The sequence below is a fragment of the Bufo bufo genome, chromosome 10, assembly GCF_905171765.1.
Source record: "Bufo bufo chromosome 10, aBufBuf1.1, whole genome shotgun sequence".
NCBI classification, from domain to species: domain Eukaryota; kingdom Metazoa; phylum Chordata; class Amphibia; order Anura; family Bufonidae; genus Bufo; species Bufo bufo.
The window spans coordinates 71,171,324-71,192,129 of NC_053398.1; the positions used below are offsets into that span (position 1 = coordinate 71,171,324).

Consider the following 20,806-nt stretch of genomic DNA (forward strand, 5'->3'; position numbering starts at 1 on the left):
CTTTATACAAGTATCAATACATGAATGAAACATACCTTTAGTTCCCTATTCACCAGATGACATTTATAACCTATTGGAGCTGATTAAAAGTGTGTATAAACTATAGGAATAAAATGACAGTTGCATTTATACCGATACACATCTTCATCACATTTTTTTTTTTATTTCACAGCATTGTATCCATGGAAAAAAATAAGCACCAATTATTCTCGCAAAGAACAATTTCATCTAAAAATGGTTGAAAAGTGTTAAATACAAGTTTTGTGTTTTTATTTATACAAGCAATAAATACACCATATCCAAACTTATATTCTGCATACGGCTAGCCCCTGTACATCAAATGTGCCAAAAGGATAAGCAAACACTATTTAGATTTTTTTTCAGTTTTCTCCATTTTTTTGAGAAACAAATGTTTCTACTAACAAAGGCCACAGACAGTACTTTAAGGATAGTATTACAGTATAAAATAAGAATTCTGATGAAAAATTATAAAGATAGTGAGCAAGTTTGTAAGCTGTAAATACACTGCTGGTGATAAAAACATGAGATATTTAATGTGCTGTTGTTTTTTTTTATGATACTGTAGAGGTCCTATGAGCTGAAGTATGACTGGGCAGTCACAATATTAGACTTTATTGTCATGTGTTGAAAGTTGATAAATTATTTACATTTTCTTCCCACAATATACACAGTACCCACTTTTTAATATTTTTTTTTTTTTAACTCAAAACTGCATGTAAGAAGACTGTTAAAAAGCACTGTAAAAAAAAGTCAATATGCTGTACACTTTCTACAATTTCAAGTGGACTAACAATACAGAAGTGCATTCTTTAAAATGTACACTTTCAGTTAAGGAAAAAATTCAGTTAATATTTTTGTAAGTAAAGAACTACCAATTACTTATGGTCCAAAAAAAATAAAAATAAATAAAAAAAATAAGTTCACGCACTGAGCCTCAAAGACTGATCTTCTCTCCGTCTAGAAGAAATATCAATGTCTATTGAATCTTTTCCCACAATAAGCCTCAAACGCTTTGCTGGTGGCAGAGGAATAAATTCATCTTCAAATTCATCATCGTAATCATCATCATCATCATCCTCATCATCATCATCATCATCCTTCTCATCATCATCATCTTCACGCTCTTCTTCAGAAGATTCCTCCAAGCTCTCTTCCTCGTAATGATCATAATCATTAACTTCCATTCTTGTCCCCATAAGAGATAATGTGTCATTACAGTACACTCCATTTTCATGAAGTTCGTTTGGAAAAGACATTCTAGCTTCTTCTTCCCTCTTTAACTGGATCTTTAGTTTTGTAGAACTGCTCCCTGATCCTGAATTGAAGCCATTGTTTAATTTTGCTACATACAAACTATTCTTGTCCTTTTCATGATCTTTGCTTAATTTGATGCTAATTTTTGATGAGCTCATGTTGTCATTTTCCTTCTCTGTTTTACTGCTGTTGCTGTCATGACGTCTACGAAGGGTCAGCTTTGGAATTCCAGTGCTATTTTCAAGAATTAACTGTGCATCGTATCTTGTGATTCTTCTACTTTTTTTACTTTTAATTGTTCTTATGTTTTCTTTTGTCCTTATATCCGAGGTGACCATAGGGTAATCATCTGAGTTTGTCATACCTATACAATATGGTGAACTGTTAGTGACAACATTGCCTACACCCGAGTCACAACGTGAGCTTTCTAAGCCACACATATTATCTTTCTTAGAAGATTCTAATTCAGAGTTTGTCATTTCAGTATTCATAACACGTTTCAAGTGCCTGCTTCTCCTTGACTTACGGAAACCATTTCTTTGATATCTATTATCCCATAATTTTGCAGTTTCTTGATCAAGTTCATTCTTATGAACTGGTTGATCTTTAGTATCGGTTCTCTGCATCTGTGTTAGACTCCCACTGCTGCTACTTCTATAGCTATCCAATGTATTTGGTGGAAGCTTGGCATCCGCTTCCAAAGAGTTTCTTGTTCTCGTAGAACTTCGTGTTATATATGAACATGAACTTTCATCACGAGCACCTTTCATAGAATTCAGTTTATATTCTCTAGCTGCATGTCTAGTTAAGCAACCAGTATTTTCTCTTAACTTTGATGGTCCTTCTCTCTGGTTATCCCTTTTAACGGCCTCATTTTTATACAGCACTACCTTAGGTTCTTTAAGAACAAAGTTACCTACTTCAAGCTTTTTTGGAGCATTACTTTGCTCTGGTTGTCTGCAGTTGTTTCTCATCTTTGTTTTACAATGTAAAGGCTTTACAGGCTTTCTCAGTCTCTTTGGTACCCTGGAATTATTTATGTGAGTGAGTTTTGATGAGGTAGAAGAGGATGAAACTGGAATTTTTGACATAGCCTGTCTTGTCAATGTTCGTCTTTTCCCGTTCTTCTTCAAAACAACTGAAGATTTTCGATTTCTTGCTAAGTATAAAAATAAAACAAAAGTAAAAATATTGTAAGAATGTTGAGAAAACGTGCCACAATGATATTTTACACCAGTCACATATTACAAAAATGTACACAATCTTTAAAAAAACAAAACAGAAAAACAAACAATTCTACAGGATCCATAAAGAGCCAAAGAAAATCCAAAACCTACCAGCAAAGCATCTAACCCAGTATTAGAACATTTTATTTCAATGATACACAAGTGATGTTTCAGCTATTAAAACTGTAGAACCCTTAAGCGTTGAGGTGGATGATGTTGCTGCTATTTCAATTTTATAAGATATATTCAAGATTTTTTTCAGTTAACAGATATAGTACTATTTTAGTTCGAAAATTTCTAGTTCAGCACTCAGACTAATAAGTAATTAAACGCTTACATTTTTGTATACCATTTCCTTAGCTATAGCTACTAGCAGGGAAAACTGGGCAATAAAAAATAAGATATGGTACCATTACAGCTCCTACATGGTTTGCCATATATTCATGCAGCAAAGCTTACCAACTTTACGTATTTTATATAAATTTTTATAAACATAATAAACTGAATGACCAATAGAGATAAGCAAAGTACATATAAATTCGACCAAAATCAAAAGTGCTCAGATTATCCTGGAAAGTTGTTTATTATATTCTGGGGTCTCCTAGAACTCACTCAATGGATTTACAATAAAGCCCATTCATGTCAAGACAGTATTAGCAATCTTAAAGTGACAGCAATATACATGGTTGTGGGTAAATGCATGGTTGCTGGTGGTAGCAAACAGCCTGTTAATAACACACTATAATAACACACTATTCTAAGAAGGCCAACAAATTATATAAAATGCCTGCCAGTGTTTATTCACACACAGCAGTATCAGAAGAAGCAAAGGCTTGTTCTGAGTAAGAGATACAAATATTTTCCCATTTTCAGGAGCAGAATCAATACAATATGGAACCTAACAGACAAGACAGGATATGTGCAGCTCTGTAGGGGCACTAGTAAGGCCAGCAGCACCTGCAGCAGAACAGTATGAAACCTGACAGACAAGCCAGAATATGTGTGGCTGTTTAGGGTGAGCAGTAGAGGCCGTAGTACCTGCACAACATGAAACCTGACAGACAAGGCAAAAGATCTGCAGCTGTTTAAGGGTAGCAGTACACTACAGGATCTGATGGAAGAGGCAGGAGATACTGTTTATGCTGTGGCGAATATCATCTCTGATAGCACACTGGAGCTCGACAAGACAGTAAAATTATAGTAAACTGGGCCAGTTCTGGCCACTGTTCCTATCTGCTAGCCCAGATGTCCATGCTGTCAGGGAACAGGGTATTTGATGGAGAAAGGTCTCAGTCCAGGTACGAGTGAAGCTGGTTGTTTAGGTGGTTCATATCCATTGCTGATGTACATCAGGTTGGCGCATCACTTCAAAAAACTTCCATCATGTTCAGAAAACTGCATTGGCTGCTGTGACTACTTGTGGCAGTAGCACAAGCAGAGACGGTGGCAAAGTGGTGACTCAGTGGAGGATGGATAGGTGCCTCCTGGTTAGACACATGGGCAGCAGGCATAACCTGGTGATATACACGATTTTGCCTCCCTTTCCATTCTCCACCATGTCTGAGCAGAAAAAGGAGTAGCTGATGATTTTGAAGATGACACTGTACTGCTTGTATATGTGGCTTTACCACATGAGCAGATAATGCCGCCTAATAAGCTCAAGGAGAGTTGTAGTTCCTATAATTGTGCTTGAACTAATACATTTTCCTATGGGTGGATGTTTATCTCTGAATGGACGTTCTGGAACGTCCATTCAGAGATGTAGCTGCACACTAATCGTGCAGCTGCCGAGCGGGGGGTTCGCTGTCAGTGACAGCAGGGCAACCCAGAGAGAAGGCAGGGACAGTTCCCAGGTGTCTGCCTTCTAGAGCGCTGTGTATACAGATCAGGAAGCGCTATGCGCTTCCTGTCCAGGCGTGCATGTGACCGCCGGGGTTGGGAGAGTGCAGGAGCTGTCGGGTCTTCCATAGACCTCGATCAGCCCTGCACTGAGGATGCATGTACAGCGTTGTATTCTGCTGTACAGCCTCTCTGGGGGCTGTATTAACCCTGTAACTGGAGCTACTATGTCAGCCCTAGTTACAGGAGAAATCAATAGTGGGGAAAAAAAAGAAAAGTGACGTTAAATGTCCCAGAGGTCTTGTATGACCTTACGGGGGATGCAAATTGTAAAAAAAAAAAAATAAAAAAAATTAAAGCGTTTAAAAAAATAAAAAATAAAAAAGGTTTCACATGTAAAAAAATAAATTACCGTACTTAAGCTAATAGTTAAAGACCAAGTAGGCTTTTTGAAGGGCAGACAAGGACCAGATAATACCAGAAGAATTATCTCTCTACTTCAGAACTGTGAATCTACCGATACCCCATCTATTTTTTTTTAACAATCGACGCGGAAAAAGCGTTTGATCGAATAAATTGGAAATATGCATTCAAGGTTTTGGAGGGATTTGGAATATTGGGAAACATCCATTCAGGTATAAAAGCACTATATAGCAACCCCTCAGCAAAGGTATACGTCAACAGCTCTTTATCAGATAACTTTGTAATAACGAATGGCACCCGCCAAAGCTGCCCTATTTCACCATTATTCTTTATATTATCTATGGAACCTTTAGCAGCTAAAGTCCGACGACAATAAGATATCAAGGGGATCCAAATTGGAACACATGAATATAAACTAGCCTTGTTTGCAGACAACATCATTCTTACCCTCACTGACCCAAAGAACTCTCTAAGATCATTTTTTCAGACAGTATTAACTTTTAGCCAACTATCTTACTATAAAGTCAATCAGGACAAATCACAAGCCCTACCAATATGTATAGATACAGATCTCCTAAATGAACTAAAAAATGAACACACAATCTAGACTGGCCACAATCAGAAATAACCTACTTGGGCATACAAATGACATATCCATCCTCTAAACTATATGAGTCGAACTTCCCAAATCTGGCTATAGAAATTGCCAAAGACACAGCTGAAATATCGAAAAATATGATATCATGGATAGGTAGGATAGCGGCATACAAAATGCTGCTCTTACCGAAACTACTGTACCTCTTCAGATCGCTGCCAATAAAAATACAGAATAAGTACTTTGCAACTATTAACTCAAATCTAAGATTTTTTATATGGAGTGGTAAGAATGCTAGCTGGTATTTGGGGTATCTCAACCCCTCCCCCCATAGACACAGTGAAAGTATCTGACGATGCTTGGAAAAATTTCCTCAAACAGAAAAAAGGGATAATAATATGCCCCTTGACTGAAACCCCCTTAGAATCCATATAAGATCATGTCCCAATGGTTCCAATAATGCAATAGAAAAACATGGGGATCACCAACCTTCAAAATCTTTTTGAGGGAGCACATATCACTTCATTTTCAAATCTAAGAAATAATAATAAATTACTGCCAGAAGACTTCCACAAATTCCTACAAGTAAAGGAATATGCAACAGAGTTGTCTCAAGGGACTTGATTTCGACCTCTAAGCTAATACGTAGATCTAGAGGAATATCAATGTTTTAGAATGCAATAGCAAACAAACAAGAGGCTACCCCAAACACATACATACATGAAAAAACGGAAAGAAGATTTACAGAGAGGTTACGATATCCGAATGGCAAAGCCTGTTTCAAATATACACACATTTTTTCGTAGTGTTACTCATAGAGAAGCAATACTGAAAACATATTTGAGATGGTACAATACACCAAGCAAAATACATACCATGTACCCATATTGCTCAGATAAATGCTGGAGACAATGTGGGAAAAGAGGAACTCTGCTAAATACATTATGGGAATGTGAGTATGTTAGACCCTTATGGAGAGCAACTAAAATAATACTATAATCTATTTTGGGATACCAGATACAAATGTCCCCTCAATTGACATTACTCCTTATAGGCCTAGATGATTATCCAACAGAACACAGATCAATATTAGATCACATATTAATGGCTACTAAACTGGAGATAACCAAACACTGGAAATCAAAGGACACACCACATATACAAGAAGTCTTGTGCTCGGTGAATGTAACATGCTCAATTGAGAGAGTGGTTGCACCTATTCAAAATAGAACACCTACTTTTCAATATAGGTGGAACAGTTGGATAGATAGCAAATATTATGTACCCTAGTGTTAAAATTCATATAAGAGACCTGCCAGAAGTATAGGCTACTTTCACACTTGCGTTTTGTGCTGATCCGTCATGGACGGATCCGTTCAGATAATACAACCGTCTGCATCCGTTCAGAACGGATCTGTTTGTATTATCTTTAACATAGCCAAGACGGATCCGTCTTGAACACCATTGAAAGTCAATGGAGGACGGATCGGTTTTCTATTGTGCCAGAGAAAACAGATCCGTCCCCATTAAATTACATTGCGTGCCAGGACGGATCCATTTGACACCGTTTCATCAGACGGAGACCAAAACGCTCTGGAATGGAGACTGAACTGATGCATTCTGAGCGGATCCTTTTCAATTCAGAATGCATTAGAATGCAAACATATCCGTTTTGGACCGCTTGTGAGAGCCCTGAACGGATATCACAAACAGAAAGTCAAAACGCCAGTGTGAAAGTAGACTTATTCCTGGTTTACAGTTCTATGGCTTTTTCAACTTGTTATCTGATACAAATATATATATAAGTATCTAGATACCAACTTCTGAAACACCTTTGAAATATATATATATACAGTACAGACCAAAAGTTTGGACACACCTTCTCATTCAAAGAGTTTTCTTTATTTTCATGACTATGAAGGCATCAAAACTATGAATTAACACATGTGGAATTATATACATAACAAACAAGTGTGAAACAACTGAAAATATGTCATATTCTAGGTTCTTCAAAGTAGCCACCTTTTGCTTGGATTACTGCTTTGCACACTCTTGGCATTCTCTTGATGAGCTTCAAAGGGTAGTCCCCTGAAATGGTCTTCCAACAGTCTTGAAGGAGTTCCCAGAGATGCTTAGCACTTGTTGGCCCTTTTGCCTTCACTCTGCGGTCCAGCTCACCCCAAACCATCTCGATTGGGTTCAGGTCCGGTGACTGTGGAGGCCAGGACATCTGGCGCAGCACCCCATCACTCTCCTTCATGGTCAAATAGCCCTTACTTTCAAAGTTTTCCCAATTTTTCGGCTGACTGACTGACCTTCATTTCTTAAAGTAATGATGGCCACTCGTTTTTCTTTACTTAGCTGCTTTTTTCTTGCCATAATACAAATTCTAACAGTCTATTCAGTAGGACTATCAGCTGTGTATCCACCTGACTTCTCCTCAACGCAACTGATGGTCCCAACCCCATTTATAAGGCAAGAAATCCCACTTCACACCTGTGAAGTGAAAACCATTTCAGGGGACTACCTCTTGAAGCTCATCAAGAGAATGCCAAGAGTGTGCAAAGCAGTAATCCAAGCAAAAGGTGGCTACTTTGAAGAACCTAGAATATGACATATTTTCAGTTGTTCCACACTTGTTTGTTATGTATATAATTCCACATGTGTTAATTCATAGTTTTGATGCCTTCAGTGTGAATCTACAATTTTCATAGTCATGAAAATAAAGAAAACTCTTTGAATGAGAAGGTGTGTCCAAACTTTTGGTCTGTACTGTAAATATATTATACACACACACACAGACACACACACACAATACTCAGTTAAGAGTTCAATAAAATGCGACAATAAATTATTGCAAAAATGTAACAAAAGTAAAACACACTACTCCTCTTTATTTGAGATTAAGAATATTTGCAATAAAGTATGAACAACAGTCAGGGCTGTCTTTAACAAGGGGCAAAAGGGGTAGCTGCCCCGGGCCCAGTTGCTCCTGGGGGGCCCAAGGCAGCTCCCTCTTGAGCCCTGCTGGCCACTGCCCCGGGTGTCAGGCTGTTGGCTACACAGGGGGGTGCTGCCATGCCTGCCTGCCGGCACTCCAGGCAGCGAACTGTGAGAGCTGTGATTCTCTTAGGAGAAAGGACCTTAGATGACATCATCACCATATGACCAGTAACCTAGCAATATTACTGGTCACATGGCTATGAGGTCATCAAAGGTCCTTTCTTTCTACCAGAAGTGTTGCTGCAGGAGAAGTTTGCCTCAACTGTGGAGCTTTTTTTGTGAAGATTAAATCAGGAAAAGGTGACATGGGCTGTTATACTAATATACTGTAAGCTACTGTATACCGTGGTGTGCTATACAGCTCTACTGTATACTGTGGGGTGCTATTCTGTGGGGTGCTGTATATTGTGGTGTGCTATACTGCTCTACTGTATACTGTGGGGTCCTGTATACTTTGGGGGGCTGTATACTGTATATTGTGGGGTGCTTTATACTGTATACTGTGGGGTGCTTTATATGTGGGGGGCTGTATATTTTGGGGTGATGTATACTGTGGGGTGCTATACTGCTCTACTGTATACTGTGGGGTGCTGTATACTGTGAGGTGCTGTATTCTGTATAGTTTGGGGTGCTGTATACCATGAGGTCCTGTATATTGTGGGGTGGTATACGGCTCTACTGTATATTGTGGGGTGCTGTATACTGTATAATGTGGGGTGCTTTATACTGTATACTGTGGGGGGCTGTATACTGTGGGGTGCTATACTGCATACTGTGGGGTGCTGTATACTGTGAGGTGCTGTATTCTGTATAGTTTGGGGTGCTGTATTCTGTATATCGTGAGGTGCTGTACTGCTCTACTGTATACTGTGGGGTGCTGAATACTGTGAGGTGCGGTATTCTATATAGTTTGGGGTGCTGTATACTGAGAGGTGCTGTATACCGTGAGGTGCTGTATACTGTGGGTGCTGTATATTGTGGAGTGCTATACTGCTGCGCTGTATACTGTGGGGGGCTGTATATTGTGGGGTGCTGTATAGTTTGGGGTGCTGTATACTGTATATTGTGGGGTGCTCTACTGTATACTGTGGGGTGCTATACTGCTCTACTATATACTGTGGGGTGCTGTATAGTGTTGGGTGCTGTATACTATAGGGTGCTATACTGCATACTGTGGGGTGCTGTATAGTGTTGGGTGCTGTATACTATAGGGTGCTATACTGCATACTGTGGGGTGCTGTATACTATAGGGTGCTTTACTGCATACTGTGGGGTGCTGTATACTATAGGACGCTATACTGCATACTGTGGGGTGCTAGGGTGCATTGTAACGCTAGGGTGAGCCGAGCCCCGGTCTTCTTCCTGCAGAGCGGTGCCCACTTCCAGCCCTGAGCCCAGCTGCCCAGAGCACTGATCCTGAGCCGCTGGAGTCTTCAGAACTGGAGGTATTTACAGTCATTCACTGTACTCTACCAGGTGTGTGGATTTTTGTGTGTGTGCCTGACAGGCGGCGCATGACAGGGGGAGCTGCGGGAGGCGGCGCATGACAGGGGGAGCTGCGGGAGGCGGCGCATGACAGGGGGAGCTGCGGGAGGCGGCGCATGACAGGGGGAGCTGCGAGAGGCGGCGCATGACAGGGGGAGCTGCGGGAGGAGGCGCATGACAGGGGGAGCTGCGGGAGGAGGCGCATGACAGGGGGAGCTGCGGAATGCGGCGCATGACAGGGGGAGCTGCGGGAGGCGGCGCGTGCCTGGGGGAGCTGCGGGAGGCGGCGCATGACAGGGACGAGCTGCGGGAGGCAGCGCATGACAGGGGGAGCTGCGGGAGGCGGCACATGACAGAGGGAGCTGCGGTAGGCGGCGCATGACAGAGGGAGCTGCGGCAGGCGGCGCATGACAGAGGGAGCTGCGGCAGGCGGCGCATGACAGAGGGAGCTGCGGCAGGCGGCGCGTGCCTGGGGGAGCTGCCCGAGGCGGCGCATGACAGGGACGAGCTGCGGGAGGCAGCGCATGACAGGGGGAGCTGCGGGAGGCGTCGCATGACGGGGAGCTGCGGGAGGCGGCACATGACAGAGGGAGCTGCGGTAGGCGGCGCATGACAGAGGGAGCTGCGGCAGGCGGCGCATGACAGAGGGAGCTGCGGCAGGCGGCGCATGACAGAGGGAGCTGCGGCAGGCGGCGCATGACAGAGGGGGCTGCGGCAGGCGGCGCATGACAGAGGGAGCTGCGGCAGGCGGCGCATGACAGAGGGAGCTGCGGCAGGCGGCGCATGACAGAGGGAGCTGCGGCAGGCGGCGCATGACAGAGGGAGCTGCGGCAGGCGGCGCATGACAGAGGGAGCTGCGGCAGGCGGCGCATGACAGAGGAAGCCGTCGGTCTGCGTCGTCTTAATGCTATACTTACGGTACTACAATAAGTACCGAACAGTGCGTATACATTTAGATATAGATCGGATTGAATGTATTTAACAGTTGCGGGGCCCGGTGTATTAGAGTAGAGTTACTGCACCGGGCCCCGCCATGAGTGTCTCCGCCTCCTCCCTCCACACTGATGCATCTGATGGGGGATCTGTAGATGACACTTATGGGGATCTTTGGATGACATAAGTGTCATCCACAGATCCCCCATCAGTGTCATCCACAGATCCCCCATCAGTGTCATCCACAGATCCCCCATCAGTGTCATCCACAGATCCCCCCCATAACAGTGCATCATCCACAGATCCTCCCCATAACCGTGCATCATCCACAGATCCCCCCATAACAGTGCATCATCCACAGATGCCCCGTAACAGTGCGTCATCCACAGATCCCCCCATAACAGTGCGTCATGCACAGACCACCATTAGTTCAAAACCTACCAAAAGCACACCTTTTTGGTTCAAAATATTTTTTTCTTATTTTCCTCCTCAAAAACCTAGGTGCATCTTATCATCAGGTGCCTTTTATAAAGCGAAAAATATGGAATTCCCGATTGAGTAATTAAAAGAAAAAGTAAAAAAAAATAAAAAAATAAAAAGACATATTTGGTATTGCCACGTCCGTAACGACCGGCTATATAAATATATCACATGATCCATCCCGTCCAATAAACACCATTAAAAAAAATAAAAAATAAAGTATACATATTGGTCATCGCCGCGTCCGTAACAACCTTCTCTATAAAAATATCACATGACCTAACCCCTCAGATGAACACCGTAAAAAAAAAGCTAATTTTTGTCACCTTACATCGCAAAAATTGCAACACCATGCGATCAAAAAGGCGTATGCCCCCCAAATTAAAAAAAAACAAACCGTCACCTCATCCCGCAAAAAATGAGATGCTACTTAAGACAATTGGTCAAAAAATAAAAAACTATGACTCTAAAACAATGGAGACACTAAAATGTTTTTTTTTTTGCTTCAAAACTGCTATTAATGTGTTAAAGTGAAATAAATTTAAAAAAGTAGACATATTAGGTATCGCCGCATCCGTAACAACCAGCTCTATAAAAATATCATATGACCTAACCCCTCAGGTGAACACCATAAAAATAAAAAAACTGTGCCAAAAAAGCAATTTTTTGTCACCTAACATCACATAAAGTGCAACACCAAGCGATCAAAAAGGCGTATGCCCCCCTAAATAGTACCAGTCACCTCATCCTGCCAAAAATGAGACCTAACTAAGACAATCAGTCAAAAAATAAAAAAGCTATGGCACTATGGAGACGCATACTTTTTTTGGTTTCAAAAATGCTATTATTGTGTAAATCTTAAGAAATAAGAATAAGAAAAAGTATACACATTAGATATTGCCACGTCGGTAACGATCTGCTCTATAAAAATATCACATGACCTAACCCCTCAGGTGAACGCTGTAAAAATAAAAAAATAAAAACTGTGGTAAACAAACACATTTTTTGGTCACCTTGCCCGATAAAGTGTAATAATGAATGATCAAAAAAATCATATGTACCCAAAAATGTTACCAATAAAAACATCAACTCTTCCTGCAAAAAACGATTGGCAGAAAAAAAATTAAAATATGGCGTTCAGAAAATGGAGACACAAAAACATTTTTTTTTTCAAAAATGCTTTATTATGTAAAACTGAAACATAGAAAGTAGACATATTTGATCACGTGACAACCTGCTCTATAAAAATAGCACGTTTGGTGCACATGAAGTACAAGGCTAGAGACTGCAGGACAAAGAACGTCTGCCTCTCTTTAAAAAAAAATTGTAACACAATTGCCTGCATAATAACCTGCATAACCAACTTCAACAGACAGAACTTTATATTCCTGAGGCCACCACTTTCGAGAGCTAAGTAGTATGAGCTTATGCCATATGGTTTAATTATGGAGTTCCTATTGAAAAAAATAAAATAACAATTATCCTAATTTTTCCCTAGCCTTTGCTGGTTTGATGATCCAAACCATGTCTTAAATTTTTATGCACTGTGTGCAAATTATCTCGCCTCTAGAAGGAAGAAAACTACCACATACCAGCAAAACTAAACACTCTTTCAAAAGGAAGAGAGATCCATCTGTAGAGCTACTTCGGGGTGCTTGCCCCCTCATCAATACAGGGCATATTTAAAAAAACGGATGACATCCGTGTGCATTGCGTATTCTGCGGAACGGAACAGCTGGCCTCATAAAAAAGTACTATCCTTGTCCGTGATGCGGACAATAATAGGACATGTTCTATCCTTTTGTGGAACGGACATACGGAAATAGAATGCACACGGAGTAACTTCCGTTTTTTTGCGGACCCGTTGAAATTAATGGTTCCGCGTACGATCCACAAACCCCCCCACCCCCAAAAAAAAAACGGAACGGACATGGAAAAAAAATTGCGTCATCCAGGTCTTAGTGGAAAGTAGGAGTAGTGCAGTCTGTGAATGTGAGCAATAAGTGTTTGCATTCACTGACAAGAAAAAAAAAATTATGATTTTCAATTTATACAGAGGCTGTCCCATCTCGCAGAAACAACGACAACCCCTTTAAGCTTCAGATACATGAAATTACTTGAACTAAAGTATGCATTCCTTATTCCTACGGTTAGGATTTCATATTTTTATGTTCTTTTCATCTGGTTGAACATAAAAATATGAAATCCTAACCGTAGGAATAAGGAATGCATACTTTAGTTCAAGTAATTTTATGTATCTGAAGCTTAAAGGGGTTGTCGTTGTTTCTGCGAGATGGGACAGCCTCTGTATAAATTGAAAACCATAAAAAAAAAATATTCTGAAAAATCTATATGTACTAGAACTATAGACAAACTTTTATGTTAATACTATTACTGGATTTTCTACAACTCTTACATGATTTTTCCTGAGATGTGTCTGCATCCGTGTTGGAGCTTATTGACTGGCTGTCTGAGTTTTTGCCACGGTCACCGAGCTTTTTGAGTCTGTTTAAACGTTTGTCCGTTTCCCTTAGTCCATATTTGCTGTTGATTACAGGAGCCGGCTCATTGAGTCCAACTCGTGATTTAAAAGCACCAGTTCCTCTCCTGGGAAAATAAAGGTAAAGCTACATAACAGGTATGATTTATGCTGTTAAAATAATAAGACACTTTGACAAAAAAGTGTACATCATCTTCAACAACGCAGACAAAATTGTAGGATTTATTAAAGGTGTTGACTAATCTATACATAAAATATTGTAAAAAGTCCATAAACTGTAATGTTTTGTACCTGAAATTATAACTGATGATGTACTGTATTCCAGCTAGGAAGTGGAGGGACCCTGGCTATCTCAGTATTATTGGTGATGTCAACACAACAGCCTGGAATTTCCCACATCCATAGGATGCAAAATGGCAGTGGTCACATGCCAGTTCCTTGAGACTGTTCTAGGCTTCCTCCACTACGGCACAGGTGCTGAATGGTAATTGGACGCATCCAGGAAATGCATAGATAGAAATGATTCTGTTGCCTGTATCTGCGCATGTGCCGGGTGCATTTAATTACCTTCAGGGGCGGCACCGTAGTGAACCTGGAACATCTTGGGTCCTACAGACGTGGGCGATTGTAGGTTGCTGTGCTGCCATCACTGATAGAGGGGTAGCTGGGGGCCTTCAACAGCAGAGTTTGAGTACTCTACACGATCCGTTATGCTTACTGGTATAAAAAATTACAGTTTAAGGGCCTTTTTTTTATAATTTAATGTAGACTGGTCAACCTCTTTAATACTGAGACAACAAGCAAGTGGTGCATCACAATCTCTCCCTCATACATTCTGCACCCGAGTCATCAACAGGAAAACATGGTCTGTTGAGCAATCTGGAGTAGAGCCCCAACACCATATTTTTTAAAGGGAGTCTGTTGCCTACTTTACACATATAAAATGGTCATCATTGCCCTGTAGGCGATATAAACAGTTAATAGAGCACACCTTTCTTTTCGTTTTCAGTGTATCTGAAAGTTTGATGATATATGCTAATGACTTGCAAGTGCCCTGGAGCGTTCACCACTGATGCAGATGCCCCTGCCATCTCGAGAGAGCCATTGATCTCTCCACCCATGATTCCCTGTAAGACAGCCCAGCGTCCTTATGTCACTGACTCTGCTCCCTGAAATCCCTTTGCCAGCTCGTTTCAATGCTGGGACCAGGATTGAGCAGCCATGACGCAGCTGCCCATAGCGGGCAGTCTATAGCACATGCTTGAATCAGTGATGTAACGACATTGGGCTGTCTTACGGTGCAACATGGGAGGAGAGATCAATGGCAGTCTCCGGAGGGCATAGGCACTTGCATCAGTGGGGAACACCCCTGTTAATTTGCAAGTCCTTAGCATACATCAAACTCTGTTTTTTCAGCACCAGATACCAGAAAACAGAAAGAAAGGTGCAATCTGTTAACGGTTTATATCCTCTACATAGTAACAAAGTATATAAGGCCGAGAAAAGACATTTGGCCATCCAGTTCAGCCTGTTATCCTGCAAGTTGATCCAGAGGAAGGCAAAAAAATAAAAATAAATTGGTACTTTACTTGTACTTTTTGGTACAAGCCAATTTTCCCCACTTAAGGGAGAACAAATTCCTTCCCGACTCCAATCAGGCAATCAGAATAACTCCCTGGATCAACGACCCCTCTCTAGTAGCTATAGCCTGTAATATTATTACGCTCTAGAAATACATCCAGGCCCCTCTTGAATCCCTTTATTGTACTCACCATCACCACCTCCTCAGGCAGAGAGTTCCATAGTCTCACTGCTCTTACCGTAAAGAATCCTCTTCTATGTTTGTATACAAACCTTCTTTCCTCCAGACACAGAGGATGTCCCCTCGTCACAGTCACAGTTCTGGGGATAAATAGATGATGGGATAGATCTCTGTACTGACCCCTGATATATTTATACATAGTAATTAGATCTCCCCTCAGTCGTCTTTTTTCTAAACTGAATAACCCTAATTTTGATAATCTTTCAGGGTACTGTAGTTGCCCCATTCCAGTTATTACTTTAGTTGCCCTCCTCTGAACCCTCTCCAGCTCTGTTATGTGTGCTTTGTTCACAGGAGCCCAGAGCTGTACACAGTACTCCATGTGTGGTCTGACTAGTGATTTGTAAAGTGGTAGGACTATGTTCTCATCACGGGCATCTATGCCCCTTTTGATGCAACCCATTATCTTATTGGCCTTGGCAGCAGCTGCCTGACACTGGTTTTTACTGCTTAGTTTGCTGTTTATTAAAATTCCTAGGTCCTTTTCCATGTCAGTATTACCGAGTGTTTTACCATTTAGTATGTACGGGTGATTTGCATTATTCCTTCCCATGTGCATAACTTTACATTTGTCGGTGTTAAACCTCATCTGCCACTTATCTGCCCAAGCCTCCAATCTATCCAGATCCCTCTGTAGTAGTATACTGTCCTCATCAGTGTTAATTACTTTACACAGTTTAGTGTCATCTGCAAAAATGTATATTTTACTGTGCAAGCCTTCTCCAAGATCATTAATAAATATATTGGAGAATAGGGCCCAATACTGACCCCTAAGGTACTCCACTAGTGACAGTGACCCAATCTGAGTGTGCACCGTTAATAACCACCCTCTGTTTTCTATCATTGACCCAGTTACTTACCCACTTACAGACATTTTCTCCCAGTCCGAGCATTCTCATTTTATGTACTAACCTTTTATGTGGTACAGTGTCAAATGCTTTGGAGAAGTCCAGATACACGACATCCATTGATTCACCACTGTCAAGTCTAGAACTTACATCCTCATAGAAACTGATTAAATTAGTTTGACATGACCGATCCCTCTACAGGGAAATAATGACAGTTTAATGTGCATAAAAAAGGTGACAGACTCTCTTTAAAGTATTTATGTCACAAGATAACAAATACAATGATTACTATATCATGTTGGGGTAGGAATTAGGCATACTGGGGCCGATTTATTAATACAGTCCTTTACATAGATAGCATACAACTAGAGGTAAAAAAAACTGAGCCAAATGTATCACAATGATGCTTACTGGGGCAGATTTATTAATCTGGTCTAAATTTTTGACTAAACAGTGTAAAATGCTAGATATATCAAAATGGCTAATGCTGAATGATAAATTTGGGCCATCTTTACTATGTCTGAATTTATACCACCTATTGACTTATACTTTGCCAGAATTCTGCACACATTGCTGCAGGTTACATACCCTTTCTTGCTGAGACACGTCACCATGTATGATGAGAAAAAGTGTCTAAAACATGGTGCAGATTATGTGCTTTTTTCCAACACTGAGAAAAAGTAGCGTAATACAATACCAGCAAAGTGTATGAGATGACAAATCTCATGTACACTTAACCTTTTTCTTAGGTGTGGAAAATGACCTGACATACGGATTTTGAAATCTGTAGCAAATCCACACCAAAAATCACAAAAAACTAACAAAAAACACAATGTATAGTGTAGATTTATGTGCGGTTTTATGTGTGGTTTTGGTGCAGATTTCAAGCGGCTTTTCTGAACAGAAATCCGCATCATGTGCAGTTGTCCAACCCCTTACTCAAAAGTAGAGGAAACAAGAGCCTTGGTGCTGGAACAGAGAGGTTTTAAAAGCTGAGTGTTTTTTTTTTCCTGTGCACTAAAGCTTCCCAAAGCTCGCCAGTTTCTTTTTGGGTCGAACAACTCCTTTAATAAATGTGATGCAAGACATGTACACCAGTTTTTGGCACACACTGGGGGAGATTTGTCTGATCTTTAAACTGCCCTTGCACAGAAATTGTTGTCCTGTTTCTATGCTGCCTATCCACTTTGTAAAAAAGGTAAGTGATGTGGGTGGGGCCATCAGCTCCAGCAGATCTATCATCATTTACACCAGTTTTCCAGCATAATAGACCGAAATTTACACCAGCTAGCGAAGATTTCATTCTAGCAGCACGGACTGCCAGGATGCGCCAAATTTATAACGTGAAGTGCGCCTTAACATAAATAATGCACATCTTCTGGCAGGAGTGGCTATTTTACAACAATTTTTTTTATGGCAAATGCAGTTAATAAATCTGATCCATTTTATGATTCCACTGAGAATTTTCTGCCAATATTCTGGCATATTTTAATTAATAAATCTCTCTCCTTGTGTGGTAAATTTGGCATCTTGCTAGATGATTTAAGGCAAAATAACAGCAAATGCCTTTAATAAATCGGCTACATTTTATGACTCCACTGTTTTCTAGATATTTTTTTTAAAACCATTTAAAGGGGTTGTCCGGGTTCAGAGGTGAACCCGGGCATAACCCCATTTTCACGCATTTCATGCTCCAATGCTCTCCCTTGCCCTGCGCTGTTTTACAGGCTAGGGCAATGCTTAAGCCCGCTCATTAGTACCGGTGACATCGGGCTCACTGCTAGGCGGAAGCCTCTGCCTAGCTTTCACCATGGAGAGCCTGGTACGTCACTGGACCTCCAGAAAATGCCTTTTATATTCTTACCCTGGAGGTTTTTTCATTTTAGTTTTGAACTCCCTCCCTTCCCAGAGCCATAACTTTTCCGTTCATATAGACATATGAGGGGTTGTCTCTTGTGGGGCAAGATGTACTTTCCAACAGCAACATTTAATATTGCATATGATGTAGTGGGAAGCAGAAAAAAAAAAAACATTCAAATGGAGTGGAATTTGAAAAAAAAAGTATTAGGCTGCGTTCACATCACCGTTTAGCTTTCTGTTCTTCTGATCTGTCAGAAGAAGAGAGAGAGAAAAAAAACAGGATCCTGTTGAATCTGTTGTCATCCGTTTGAGCCATTTCAGTGCAAGATCAATTTTTTAGAAGGGAAAAAAAAAAAAGCAATACTTTTGTTTCATTCTAGAAAAAACGGAAATAGTTCAAATGGATGAAAATTGATGCAACAGGATCCATGTTTTTACAGGATCCTGTAAAAAAACGGATCATATGCATAATTGATACAATAGGATCCTTTTTTAACAGGATCCTGTTTTTTTTTTTTTTTCTCTCTGACTTCTTCTGACGGATCAGAAGAATGGAAAGCTAAATGCACCCTTACGGGTTTTTATATTTTATTTTATTTACAATGTTCGATAAAACTGACCAGTTACTTTTATTCTGCAGGTCAGTACGAAACCAGTGATATCTTATATGTATAATTTTTCTTGCTTTTTGGTAAATAATAACAACCCCAGAAAAAAATTCCTAAATCAGTTTAAATGAACCCCTATAACAGTTTTTTCTAGTTATGTGTACGGAGCTGTGTGAGGATTCATTTTTTACAGGGCGATCTGTACTTTTCATTGATACTGTAGGTGTATGGCTTTTTGATCACTTCTTATTTAATTTTTTTGTGGGAAATGAAGCGACCAAAAACGGCGAATAGGCCATTTTGACATTTTTTTACGGTTTGCCGTACGGGGTAAATATTTTTTATAGTATGGGTGTTTTCGCACGTGTAAATAGAGAGTGCAAACTCGGCAGCACACGCTTCCAGGTATGCTCTGGCAGTGATCGGAGGAGCCGGAGCTTGTATGCAGCATCCCCTGTCATAGAGAATGACAGGAGGCTGCTGAATAATATTACCCATAGAGCACCTGTCTGTAGCAGGGCATTTCTCATAGACTCTAGTTGGCATCTATGAGAATAGCAATCTAATGTTTGCTTGTAGAGCTACTGTGTAAAAAAAAGTTTTTAAAAAAATACTAAAATCAAATCACCACACTTTACCCAAAATAAAATTTAAAAAAATGTAAAAATCTAAATAAAATAATATGAAATAAATATATATAAAAAAATACACATCAGGGGATGTGTATTTTTTTAAAATATTTATTTCATATTATTTTATTTAGATTTTTACATTTTTTAAAATGTTATTTTGGGTAAAGTGTGGTGATTTGAATTTTAATATTTTTTTAAAAACTTTTTTTTTACACAGTAGTTCTACAAGCAATCATTAGATTGCTATTCTCATAGATGCCAACTAGAGTTTATGAGAAATGCCCTGCTACAGACAGGTGCTCTATGGGTAATATTATTCAGCAGCCTCCTGTCATTCTCTATGACAGGGAATGCTGCATACAAGCTCCGGCTCCTCCGATCACTGCCAGAGGGAGCCAGAGCATACCTGGAAGCGTGTACTGCCGAGTTTGCACTCTCTAAGATGCCATGGTCAGGTGTGACAAGGGCATCTGAAGTCTTAAATGTTGCCGGTCATAGACATGAGCCGCGGGTGTCTGCTATATGAAACAGCAGGCACTCCGCGGCTATGGCGCCTGCTCTCCACAGGAATGGGCGCCATGTTTAAAGACCTGGCCAGTGCCGGATGGGAGTTAAACATGATTCAAGTTTTACAAAGTATCCTTTTAATATTTTAAATATTAAAGCTGGATATAAAATGTTTATCATAGTCTTTGATAAATTTGGATTTGCTTCTAATATGGCTAAAAATTGTCGGTACCACTCCTTAAAGGGGTTTCCACTTTTTTTATATTGATGACCTAACCTCAGGATAGATGATCAAACATGTGTCAGGCCCATCTACCAGGTGTGAAGGTGGCTTCTGCAGACGGGTACCTAACACTAATATACGGGTACCTAACACTAATATACTGCCTCTCTTGGACTTACCCAAGTCTACATTTTCAGGGCAGTGTAGGAACCAGCCTAGGGCTTCTGACCAGGGAAGTCAAATGTAGCTGGTTCCTACACTGCCCTGAAAATATAGGCTTAGGCAAGTCCAAGAAAGGCACTATATTAGTGTTAGGTACCCATTTGCGGAAGACACCTCGACACCTGGTAGATGTGCGCTAAGAGCTTCCATTTTTCCATTTATACAGTCCTGATGAAAAGTTTAAGACCACTTGAAAAATGGCAAAAAATCATATTTAGCATGGCTGGATCTTAACAAGGTTCCAAGTAGAGCTTCAACATGCAACAAGAAGAAATGGGAGTGAGACAAAACATTTTGAAGCATTCAATTTAATGAAAACAACGAA

General features: G+C 40.6%; 1 protein-coding gene across 7 annotated transcripts in view; it reads right to left on the reverse strand.

The window, feature by feature from the left end:
• Positions 1-534: 534 nt before the first annotated feature.
• Positions 535-20,806, reverse strand: part of KMT5B (lysine methyltransferase 5B) — a 277,581-nt gene continuing 257,309 nt past the window's right edge. For 6 of the 7 annotated variants that reach the window (XM_040410833.1, XM_040410838.1, XM_040410836.1 and 3 more), the window contains 2 exons: positions 13,676-13,866; positions 942-2,434 (listed from right to left, as the gene is read on the reverse strand). In XM_040410833.1, the coding sequence (XP_040266767.1) occupies positions 942-2,434; positions 13,676-13,866 (1,684 nt within the window). Of the gene's footprint in view, positions 2,435-13,675; positions 13,867-20,806 lie in introns of all 7 variants that reach the window. The other variant, XM_040410839.1, reaches the window with a different exon arrangement.